At 37.5% G+C, this 12,259-nt stretch overlaps 1 protein-coding gene across 2 annotated transcripts in view; it reads right to left on the bottom strand.

The window, feature by feature from the left end:
- Positions 1–2,089: 2,089 nt before the first annotated feature.
- The window catches only part of FYB1 (FYN binding protein 1), a 154,748-nt gene continuing 144,578 nt past the window's right edge, over positions 2,090–12,259 (bottom strand). For both annotated transcript variants that reach the window (XM_036280079.1, XM_036280080.1), the window contains 3 exons: positions 7,321–7,354; positions 4,908–4,939; positions 2,090–4,183 (listed from right to left, as the gene is read on the bottom strand). In XM_036280079.1, coding sequence (XP_036135972.1) covers positions 4,161–4,183; positions 4,908–4,939; positions 7,321–7,354 — 89 coding nt within the window. In that variant the 3' untranslated portion in view covers positions 2,090–4,160. The remainder of the gene's footprint in view (positions 4,184–4,907; positions 4,940–7,320; positions 7,355–12,259) is intronic.

The raw sequence follows: 12,259 nt of genomic DNA, 5'->3' as shown, positions 1-12,259 counted from the left end.
CATTGCGTTGACATCTTCAAAGTGTGTAATAGCAAAGTAGCAAGCAGGGTGATGATAATAATAGTTAATATGTGTCAGACACTGCACCAAATGCTTAAGTACACACAACCCTTCAAAGTAGGTACTTTCATGGTTTATAAATGAAGATCCTGAGTCTTAGCAAAGTTCAGGCTCTTGTTCAAGGTTACATAACTTAGCTGGTAATCTGAAGCAGGAGGCAGAAGAAATGATGTCCACAGTCACTAAAATGAACCCTTGAATATGTGGCACAATTGTGACAATATAGGCAGCATCAGCAAGAATTTCAAAATTAGTCATAATAATAAGTGGTAATATTTGAGTCCTTATGATGTGTCCAGTACAATGCGTGGCTTTTCATAGATGCATAAAGAAATAAATTACTAGGAAAACACTGTAAGTCTATCTTTTCAAGAAATTTAGATCTTGGATGATCCCTCGCCTCTCTTCCGTTTTCACCTTTCGCTCTCAACTAGATCCTTCTCACTAGCTTTTGAAGAAGCTCAAGTCTTTCTGTTTTAGAAGACACTAATTCCTCAAAACAAAATTAAAAAGAACTTTTTTATTTTTCCCATCTGGCTGTCTCTTGTATCATGTTTCTAATTAGTGTGGTAAATTTTTAGAAGAGGTGTCCATAACGTCGGTCTTAATTTTTGACCTTCCCATTCACTTGTGGGCGCGGACTGCCGACCCCCTGTAAGAGCGGGTGGGTGGCCGCGTGCAGCTGGGCCCCCAGCGGAGGGGAGTGCGGTGCGCAGATGCCGCTGTCTTCTCCTTCAGGGTCCCTCTGGGCTTCAGTTACCTGGCACAAGGTGATGCTCTCCCCAGGGTGGCCCACCTATGGGGATAAGTGAGGTGGAGGTCAAAAGGCAGGTCACTTGGCCTAAAGGCAGATAACTGAATGGTAGCATTTACTCCTGTGGTCCTCGTCTGGTTGGCTGAAGATGCCTAGTTGGCTAAGCACTCAACTCATATTAGAGTTCATTAAAAATTGATTTGAAAATTCCTTCTTTGGAGATTCTGATTCAGTGGATCTGAGGAGGACGATGTGTACTTTTACAAACAAACTCTTCAGCTGTACTGTTCGGTTGGGATCCTCTGGAAAGCATCCACCAAGATGGGGTGGAAATGCCGTAATTCTTGTTTTCCCTGAGAAAAGTACATGTGTGAGAGGAGATGGGGAGGAAGCTGGGAAGGCTGGAGGAACCATCAGAGAACAATGCCAGTCTGACCCCCATGAAGGGAGGGATGGCTGGGTAGGAGCATCTCAGAGTGCTGTGCAGGGTAAGGAATGTTTAGCAAGGCTGTTGGTGGTCCTCAAACCAAACTCGCCACCGGATGGCTCTGTACCTTTCAGGAACAGGCCAGCCAAGCCCAGTCAGTGGCAACACAGGAGCAGTCTGTGGGAGGTGTGGTGTTGGATTTCAGAGTGCAGAAGCTGGGGTCTTTGGTCGATGAGGCTCCGCGTAGTTGGGGATCTGTGACGTATATTCTCCTGGTTACCACATGTACCCCACAGTTTTAAGACAAAGGGATGAGAAAAGGAAAATAGTTGGAGAGGTTTTGGATTCAAGGCAAGGTTTCCTGCTGTTTTTGAATGGGAAAGACTTCAGTATATTTGTAAGCCTAGAGGAGAGAATCTGCACAATGGGAAGAGTTAAAGGTGAAGAAAAGGAGGGAAGAATGCCCTGGCTGGTTTGGCTCAGCGGTTAGAGTGCTGGCTCTTGGACCAAAGGGTCCTGGGTTCGATTCCGACCAAGGACATGAATCTCGGTTGTGGTTCATCCCTGGCCCCAGCCAGTGTTGTGCAGGAGGCATCCATTAGATGTGTCTCTCTCACATCGATGTTTCTCTCTCTCTCTCTCTCTCTCTCTCTCTCTCTCTCTCTCCCTCTCTCTCCCTCTCCCTCTTCCCACTCTATCTGAAGATGGATGAAGAAATATCCTTGGGTGAGGATTTTAAAAAAAAACAAAGAAAAGGAGGGAAGAAAAGGATACAGAGGGAGGGAGATTGAGAAAGGGGAAGGGAAAGAGAGTGAATAGTGGAGGAAGAAAACTCCAGAGCAGGGAGAGGAAGAAATGGGTAGTGAGATTGAGAAAGGGGAAGGGAAAGAGAGTGAATAGTGGAGGAAGAAAACTCCAGAGCAGGGAGAGGAAGAAATGGGTAGTGGCTTTGGATCTGAGAAGTGACACCTCATTCTCTAAGCTAGTGTTTGGATATGGAGTTAAGGTTGAACATTGTTGGAAGTTGAAGGAAATTGCACTTGGTTATCTCAATTTCTACCACAAAATAGGAGGCAAAGTATCAGGAGCACTGGTGGCAGGTTTGGTCTTGAACAAGAGGTACCCCATCCTCTGAGTCTGAAGCAAAAAGAGGTGATGAAGGGCTCGGAGGAAGACTCGCAGATGTGACATGAAGTTACAGGACAGGTAGGACAATGGCCTCGATTTCTTGAAGAAATCGGAGGCAAACTCATCTGCTGAGGTATTATTTATTTGTTACTCTTCTTACATGACAAAATTCCATACATAAAACTATAACAGAAATAATATTTAATATATTAAAATGAATACTTCAAATATTTTAGGCTAATATGATTATTGACTACACAAATCTTTCATAGGTGTGGGCATCTATTTCTTGGTGTATAAACCAAACTCTAAAATATTTTCTTGATCTAGTTTGGAATTTTAAAAACTTATACTCTATTGAATTTATATTATTCTCAACCAGAAAAAAACAATAACTGGAAATATACTGTCAGTGTATTATGTAAATGTGTTATCAAATTTAACAGACAAAAACTACTCTGGCCCATGTAATTTTATCTGGCATTAAATTCATTGTGTGAGCATAGATTGGTTTTCCTATCAATAAGTAGACATCAAAATATTTCATAATTGGGAGGGATCTTTGAGATTAGTGGCCTTCTCATTTGGGGGCCTCACATGTCCAGACTGTATAAATTGAGCAACAGAAGTTGATGATCTGTTTTCAAATTTCAACGCATCTAATGGAAACCCCACTTTAACCATACAAAGTCTTAGAGGTTCTTTATAATCATTTGTAATTATTTCAATTCACTGGGGTCACTCTTCAGAAGCTATTTTCTTGGGAGTTAGGGTTTTGCATTTTGTATCATGAGTTTAGTGTTCTTAGCATTTGGGTACCCAAATGCTTCACATTTTGTTGCTGGGTTGCTTTGGGAAGAGGATGTATCAATAGGAACACCCTGTTACAAACACTGGCATTTATTCATTTGTACTCCCTCTGCTGGCCAGCTTGACAGTAAAGTAAAAAAAAAAAAAAAAAAGCTCCATAGAGGTAATTGAAAAACAAAAACATTTTAAAAACTCTTCCTAGTAAAGATGAGCCATAAAAGGGTAATTTCAACGTCCAAATTCCATTCTGCATAATTTTAGGGTGAACCTCATTAATTTCTATTCCCCTCACCTTACAACAGTACTTCAAACAGAGCACAAAATTATACAGCTAGCATATGAATCAGCAAAAAATATAACTTCAGATTCATCTATAGTTTTAATCTTAGGTGTGCATACCAAAATGCATACATTCCTATCAAATAATTAACACATATTCACAATTAACAAATAGGGACAAACTTTATACAAAAGTTTTGCTACTACTATAATTTTTGAAAAACACTTAACCCACCAGCAAGAGAGAAGAGAGCTCAGCCTTTATAAAGACAGATAATTTGAATAGAGGATATAAGATATAGTCACAAATAGAGATGCAAACAATAGTTGTTTTCTTGTGATGTTTAAAATTTTCATTTTTTATATTTCTTTATTGTTCTTCCTTGTTTTTCTTTAGACAATACAGTCATTTCTTCTCAAATGATTATTTTTTGGAAGCACCTTCATAATTTTAGCTGAGGCAGAAATGGGATATTTAATAATTCTTACATCTCATTGACGCAGCCTTCCAACATGTTGATTAAACAGAGATTTTCCAAGTCCCAAATGTCAAAACTTTATAAAGATACTCAGAGTTTATAACAAATAGTAATAAGTAGTTTTGTGCATTCATTTTCTATAATAACCAATAACATAGGCCATGTAAAACCCAGACCTCATATTGGCATCAAATGAACATTGCAGAATGATCAAAGCCGGGAGCTAGTCATTGTCATAGATGCAACCTGAAAGAAAAAAATACACATTTATAAATATGGTTATGCAAAACATATACCCTCTGAGTGTTCCAAGGCTGGAAATATAGGTGATTTATATGCCCCCGATTTAAAATTTAAAAAAAAAGTAGAATTGGTTTATTTCATTTTTAAAAAGTAGTCGCATGGAAGGCCAGATGTTTATTTAACTTCTATTGCTCAGTATTCAATTCCAATAAAGTTTACGAATAAATTTATTCTCGATCAGAATGAGACTCAGAATTATTTTATTTTATTTGACACGGAATTAAATATACTTGTGGTAGTCATTCTGAATGAGGTTGAAAATATTAAATATCAGTAAGAATAAGTATAAAAGACTAAAAAGCAACACGCTTCATATCAGTTGAGGTTAATTTCTTTCGATCATAATTTAGGAATATATAATGCTTAGGGAATAGTAGTGAATATTATAAGTTATGAAATAAGTACCAGGTACACATATTTTTTGGAGGTAAAAGCAATTTGTATTAAGATTCATGGTATAATAAAGAATTCACCAAATATTTTCATACTGCTCAAAGACAGTCATGTACAACAATAATTTTTTTCATTATGTGAGTGCATTTACCTTTTCTAATGTTTTACAAGTGATTCAAATTCTGATCAGATCAGAAGGTTCTAATTAATCAGCAAGCTATTTTTAGCATTTGTAAGAACAGTAGATTCACTGTCTGTTCTGTGTGAGACTTACCATCAGCGATATCATCATAGATTTCTCCGTCACTGCAACGGTAGAAAACAAATTTTATTTTAAAGAAAATATCTTCTTAACATTAAAGGAACATTTAGATTCAATGGTTAAAATATGATTTGATACAACACGAAGCATTTACAGGTGAGCGGTTACTATGCATTTGTAAGTGGGGAGAAACTTCTCATGTGCATCTTCCTTCATTGGCTTAATCTAATCCTCTCTTTCATTCTAAAAGTACAAACAAACCCCATTTATTTCTGATTGTTGTAGGCATAGTAATCGGAAACATGCCTAACGAGCACAGACCATGCCCTACCCATCTTTAACCCAGCATAATTTTTGTGAGGCTAGCACACAGCGGAGCTTGGTAAGGTATGTTGAACTAAATCCAAAAAGTCACAGGTTCTAATAAAAAACTGGAACAGATGATTATATCAATTAACATCAGATTTATACTCACCCTTGAACTTCAAATGTTGAATGAAATACAATAATATTTAACATAGGAAATGGATGCATCATTTTTGCATGTTTCTAATTATAACTTATAAATATTAATAAGATATATAAATATTAGTTATAAAATAAGGAGCCAAGATCTAGTTAGTAGGGTGATTCTTAGGTTATATCATTCTAAAAGTATTTATGGGGATAGGCAGCATCCATGATCATAGTTCTGGCTATTTTTACACATTTTAAGTTTTACCTGACCCTGAATCTTTGCAAAGTATTCTATTCTATACACAGACCGAGTGCCTCCTATGTACCAGGAGATACAGATACAAGTAAAACGTAACTTTGATTTCAGGAAGCTTATAATCTAATGGAGGAGAAAATGATATACATGAAATTAAAATAGAAGGTAGGATAAATATTAATATAGCCTTGAAAGCTAGGATACAGTTTCAAAGTCCAGAAATGTAAGATGACTGTCACGTAGACCAGACCCACATTTGGTTCCTTGACTAGCTCTGAGCTGTGATCATGAAGCAGCAGCAAGCCCTTCAGACTGCCGCCAACACGCAGATGCTCTGAGTTCCTGTCTTCCCCGTGGATCCTTTCTCTGAGACTCAGGGAGGGTTAGGCTAATGCAAATCTGATACAACTGCAAAGAGGACAGATTGCCCTATTATTTGTTTAAAAAATTCATGAAGTATTCACTTCAATAGGTGCTAAACCAAAAATTACTCAGAGAGTATACTTTCTAAATTCTCTCTCTCTCTCTTTTTTTTGTTTATCCTCATCTGAGGATATTTTTACATTTATCATCAGATAGAGTGGCAGGGAGGGAGAGAGAGAGAAACACTGATGTGACATCAACTGGTTGCCTCCTGCACGACCCAACCAGGGCCGGGGACAAACCGCAACCGACGTTCATGCCCTTGATCAGAATCGAACCCGGACTCCTTGGTCCACAGGCCGACACTCTAACCACTGAGCCAAACCAGCTGGGGCTCTAAATTCTCTTAATCATCCTTAATAGTCACTGGGGAAGATGTCCTATTATTTACAACACATTCTTTCCCTGAACCTTATATGTGTAGTAGAATAAAACCTATCGAGAAGTCCCACGCCAGTGCTGTGAGTAATGCTCCGAAGAAAAGAAAATTCTTATAATTCTTTTTCTCTTGACTCTATACTAGTTTGCAGCAGAGCGCTCACCACTGATTTGTCTCTTTCTGATTGCTGTCAGGTTGTTTATGAATACAGTCTGTGAATCTTCCTTGAATTTTTTATTATGCTGAATTCTGTAAATCTTTGTATTGGAATATGGCCTAACCCGATAATGGAATTCGTTTCTTGCACTGGTTTACTTGGAACAGAATCTTAGAATGTTTGGGGGACTCCAGCCGCACACTGCTACCAGACTGTGACAACGTCTCATTCATAAGAATAGAAGGATCATTGACTGCTATCTTTTTCCTGGCATGCCTCCAAAAAAGACAACTTAATACTCTACTCTGTCTGGTATGAGTAAAGAAAAGACCCCAATTAAGGGCCAAACCATAAACTGCTAATAGATGATATTAGCGCCTACTGTGTAGACAATAATTGGTCCCTGATTAATTCAACTCAACCAATTGCATTAATCAGCAAGTGAAATGCGAAGTATTAATGAAAGCGTTAGTGGCTTTGACCTGTTTGTCTCTGAGGTTTGCAATGTCTGTCTCCAAAGAATATATGAGACCGTGAACTGTATAATGATGAACGAGAAGGGCTTCTTGTCTATTTAAAGTCACACTTTGTGGAAACTGTAACTTTGTTATGGGTACTGACATTGGCACAGCATTTTGTTCTAAAATTTAGTTTTGATTGTTCAGTAGATTATATAATTTAAATGGTATTGGGAATCTTTCTTAAAGCAAAGCGTAAGATTCTTTACAAGTATAATAGAAGAATATGAACTTACTTGTCCACCAAGTAACTCCGAAGGACAAAACCATCTAGGAAAGAAGAAGGAAATTAATTTTATTACTGGTACAGACTTGAAAAATCTCTATAATTTATTTTAAAAAATTGAAATAGAGTTGGATATTAATATAACATAATATGTTGAGTAATTGTATCTATCTTCAAATATGACCCATTATTTTTCTTGTGTCCACTTTTCTCTTATTTCTTCCACTTTTCTCTTCTTTATTTCTTCTTTTCTTCCTCTCTCTCTACGTGTCTCTTTTCCTCCATATTTAATCCTTCCTCCTTTCCCCTGTAAATAATTTCTTTTTCCCTTCTCTAAACTACTGCAGGTTGTAGCATAAGGTTCCTTCGAATTTTAATCTGTTCCTAAGGTGTCATCCATGTGACCCATTTTAGGAAGAATTGAGTTAGCATAGTTTCTCCAATTACAAAAACAGTTCATAGGTAGGTATTTTAAATACTACCATAACTAAGACTTAACACTTTAAAGTTGAGAATATTGGGCAGAGTCAGAACTGCTCTCAGATGCCAGCTATCGAGTGGCAACTTGGGGGAACCTGCTTCTAAGTGGTCCCCACAGAGCTCTCTGATGTTGGGTGTAGATGACCTTCCTCTACTGCTTTTGCCATTTGACAGTCTCAGTAGTTGCATTTTCATCTTTCAGGGAACAAATCATTACAGAAGAACACTAGTAATTCCCTGGTTAAGTAGGAAACAGACAATATTAGCAAGAAAATATAAAAAACTTTTTTTGAGTACCTTATATTTGCTCCTCATAGTCTAAAATACTCTTAGGAAAAACATGGACCATTTTCTTCTGAAAATGTCTGCTGACATCTAATTAATATTACCAACCTTTGAAATGATTAGTTTTGTGTTACTGCCTAAACTCTGTTTATGCTGGAGATTAGGGCCATACACCCTCTGCTCATCCATACACCTTCTAAATCAACTGGGTAATATATTGGTCTTGATCCAACAGATTGTAGTTTGGGTTCTATATCAAACACTTTCAACAATAAAGATACATTAAATAAAAACTTAAGAAAATGAACTTTCCTTTGAAAAATTTCAGGGTAAAAATACTTCACCAAAATATTTTATCAAGAAATTCACTACCTTCAAGTAAAAACCATGTATAAGATTCATAAAAAGGAAAGAATCAAGGTTATCTTTGAATTCCCGGAATATGGAGGTAGTGAAGCATGTTTCAAAATGATAAAAGCACAGAAAAATAATATTTTATTCAGAATATAAAAAATTAGACTATTTTATACCTTCTTTTTTATTTTAGTCAAAGCAAAAGTAGCAAAAGTTATTAATGTAAGAATATCTAAAATTAATATTTGTCATCCTGGGGTAGTCTTTGATGTCACAGTTCCTTCATTCATTTCATGTTAATAGACTCGAAACGATTATGGTATATATTATAATTTAACACAGTTTTTAAAGGGGAATAAGCTTATCTCTAACAAATTCAATTTTATGTGTGTCGCTCAAAAGAGAAAATTGGTATGAATAACAATAAGTTGTGGTTTTCTGGGAGGTTCTGATAGCTGAAATCTGCCTTTATCTGTCCTTATTATGTCCGGGGGCCAATAGATGTGACCAGTTTTCTAGAGACAGTAATAGTCACAAACCTCTGTTTTTATTAGTTAAAATTTGTGGGGTTTTTTTTTATCTTGAATTTTCTCTTAAAACAAATTGGAAAAACACAATACAAGTGTAAGTGTTCCCATGATATGTTCATGTTTAAGTTAATAATTTAAAAATAACGACATATGTGAACTGAAGTTTTTAACCATTATGTCAATCTTATTGTAAGTTGTTGGTACTTGAGAGAATCTCTGCACTAAAATTAAAAGACAGAAAATTAGAAAAATGTATAGCAAATTATAAAGCATTGTTAGAGATTGGAAGTATTCTGGCATCAAATATATTTCTGGTTTTAAAAAATTTTTAGAAGAGCACAGTCGGTGTGGCCCAGTGGTTGAGCGTCGACCCATGCACCAAGAGGTTGATGGTTCAATTCCCGGTCAGGGCACATGCCCAGGCTGTGGGCCCAGATCCCCGGTGGGGGGCCTGCAGGAGGCAGCCAACTGATATTCTCTCTCATCGATGTTTCATCTCTCTCTCCCTCTCTCTTCCTCTCTTTCTAAAATCAATAAAGAAAAAAATATTTTAGAAGATTAATAATATTAAAGATAAAAACAAAGAGAATATAACTATGGTTTTGGGAAATAAAAGGTTTTTAGTTTCCTATGTTGTTAGGTAATCTACTTTTTAAAACTCAATGCTAAAATTGTGTAGACCTGGATAAAACACGATCTGTAACTAAGCACTAAAAGATCCTTTACATGACACACAGCTTAATTATCTAACTTCACAAAATAAATTATAACAAATATATTCTCTCAGAGTCTCACAGCCCTATGGCATCTGCTCCCACATCTGGCCTGCTCAGAGTTCTGGGGATGCTCCATTTTCCTTGTTGTGTGTTTGGTCCATAAACATCGATGACTGCCAGCATTTTTAAGAAAAATGTTTCAAGGACATTAAGTGTAGGGTGGTACTGTGCTGCTCTATTTTAGTTCCCTGAAATGATGCGGTAATTGGGGGCTCATTAGCTATAAAATGACTGTTAAGTAGTATTTTTACGGGATTAATGCATTACTACAGCCTAGTTTCGGCTGGCTAGTACATTTAAAACCCTCTGCTAAAACACCATTCTGTTAAAGGCATGCCTTCCCACAGTGTGAAAACAAATGACTTGCTGTGGATTTTTATATACTCTCTCCAATATAGTTTAAGAAATCAATTTGTTTTTGCAGTAGGAAAATGCTCTCTTTGCTCACATGTTCCCTGTCCATCCAACTAAGGGAATGATTACAAAAATTACAAACAAATGAAATTAATTAAAAACAAAACCAAACAAAACAACGCCTTACGGGTCTATACCATGTAGACTGCCTGCCATGCTTAGCTGCTATTGTAGGCTTTGGCAGGGATTCTCACACCTAATAAGAAATGATCACTTGGAAACCTCACATTCATGGAGCGGAACACTGTGGCTTGAAACAAATGTTTTGAAATCTGTGGTGGGGCAGAGCCAGGAAAGACAGGAACACCCACCCCCACGTGTACCAGTCAGTGTCCGCACCGAACGTTTGCTACAGTACAGTCGTGTCCCAGGACAAATGACTCCCCTTTCAGAGGGTGTTATGAACATGCAACTACTAAGGACATAACAAATCATCTTTCGAAAATGAAGAATCTCTTCATTCTAATAGTTTCCATTTTTCTTTTACTTGATAAAAATGACAACTTTTATTATTTCTTGGTTATTTCATTTGGTGTGAGCAAGTCCAGATATAAAGTGAAATGTACTCAATCTGGCCTCATGCAGTTTACAAAACAATAAAATTGTATTGCATAGATTTACCCAGGGAAGTAGAACAATGTCCAATTTCAAGGAAAAATGCTCACAATGTAATAAAAGGAAAAAACAAAATGCAGTGTATAATACTGAATATCAATTATTATAGTATTATCCTACTTCTAGAAAATGTTCTCTCTCTCTCTCTCTCTCTCTCTCTCTCTCTCTCTCATCTCTGAGGCGTCAAATCAGGGTGACTTTTCAAATTTCTGAACTTAAAATTTTTCTTCAATGAGCATGTGTTGTTTTAAAACTGAAAACAAAATTACTTAAGCAAATAAATGATCAGTTGTATTTGGGGGAAATTTGAAGCACCTTTAAAACCCCCTTTTATTGACACACTAAAGGACTGGAGGACATCTCCGCCACAAATAACCCAGCTCATGTCTCAGGGCATATTTTTTGTAGAAAAATCTGCTCCAGTGACAAGAGGTGGGAAAACTCACAGCTCATGAGACGCTGAGTTGTGGAATATGCACGGATACTAGGGAGAAATTCTAAACATCTGGGAATGTGCCAGAAATATCTACTTGAGATCTCAGTGCCTCTGCAATCGGCGCTTCACACGTCAGTGGCCGAGACTTGATCAGATGTGATGATGCTCGTCAAAGCGGCTCGTACTCCTCTCCACAGTGGGAAGCGTTAGTGTTAATGCTTTAGCTTCTAGCTTCTATCATTACCAACCTCGGGTTTAAGTAAGCTGTGTTTTCTTTCCTTTGATGGATTAAAGAAGAATGGAGAGGAAGGAAAATGTTAGGGTCACAATGGTGTTGGGTTGCAGATGCCTTTGCTGCCAAGGAGATGATGCAGAAATGAGGAACTGAAAGATTTAGAGGCCTCCAAATGACACACAACAAGCAAACCGCATTACTAAGGCGAAGGCAGAGGACTTCCGTTTTCTAGCCATTTAAACTCTTCAACAGACACCTTCCTGTGAGCTGTCTGCGTGTCCGACTTTTATCTGGTTTTCCAACTGCAGTCTCCAAGTTGTCCCACTCAATTCCACAAGCCCTGAGCAAGGTGCCAGACACGGCAGAACGTGCTGGTGTAACAATGTGGAGAACATTTCGTTCAAACTCGGAGTCTAAGAATAATAGATTGGCAGCCGAAGCAACGAAAGCAGTAGCACGGTGGAGCTGGGGAGATGTCAGTTGTGATGAGGTAGTTGGGGAGTAGGAAGTGGATGTGCGTCCAATTTTAGATGACAACTGGGTTGTTTTTAATAGACACTTATGGGCATTCCAAGTACAATCAAGTAACGTAGAGGGATGAAACCATGTAGTTTATGGAGGGAATGACAAAGAGGTAGTTTGTAATCCTACAGGGTCAGTTGCAGATGGAAAATAGTGGATGAGGGCGATGCTAGTTCAGAAAGGGCTATCTGTACTAGCCTAAAGAGTTTTTTAAAAGATTTTTAAAATTGATTTTTAGAGAGAGAGAGAAATATTGATCACCTGCCTCTTACACACCTTCTACCAGGGATTGAGCCCACAAC

The sequence above is a fragment of the Molossus molossus genome, unplaced genomic scaffold (assembly GCF_014108415.1).
Source record: "Molossus molossus isolate mMolMol1 unplaced genomic scaffold, mMolMol1.p scaffold_m16_p_3, whole genome shotgun sequence".
Classification (NCBI taxonomy): Eukaryota; Metazoa; Chordata; class Mammalia; order Chiroptera; family Molossidae; genus Molossus; species Molossus molossus.
The sequence above is the reverse complement of the archived record's forward strand: the minus strand, read 5'-3'. Positions and strand labels throughout refer to the sequence as shown.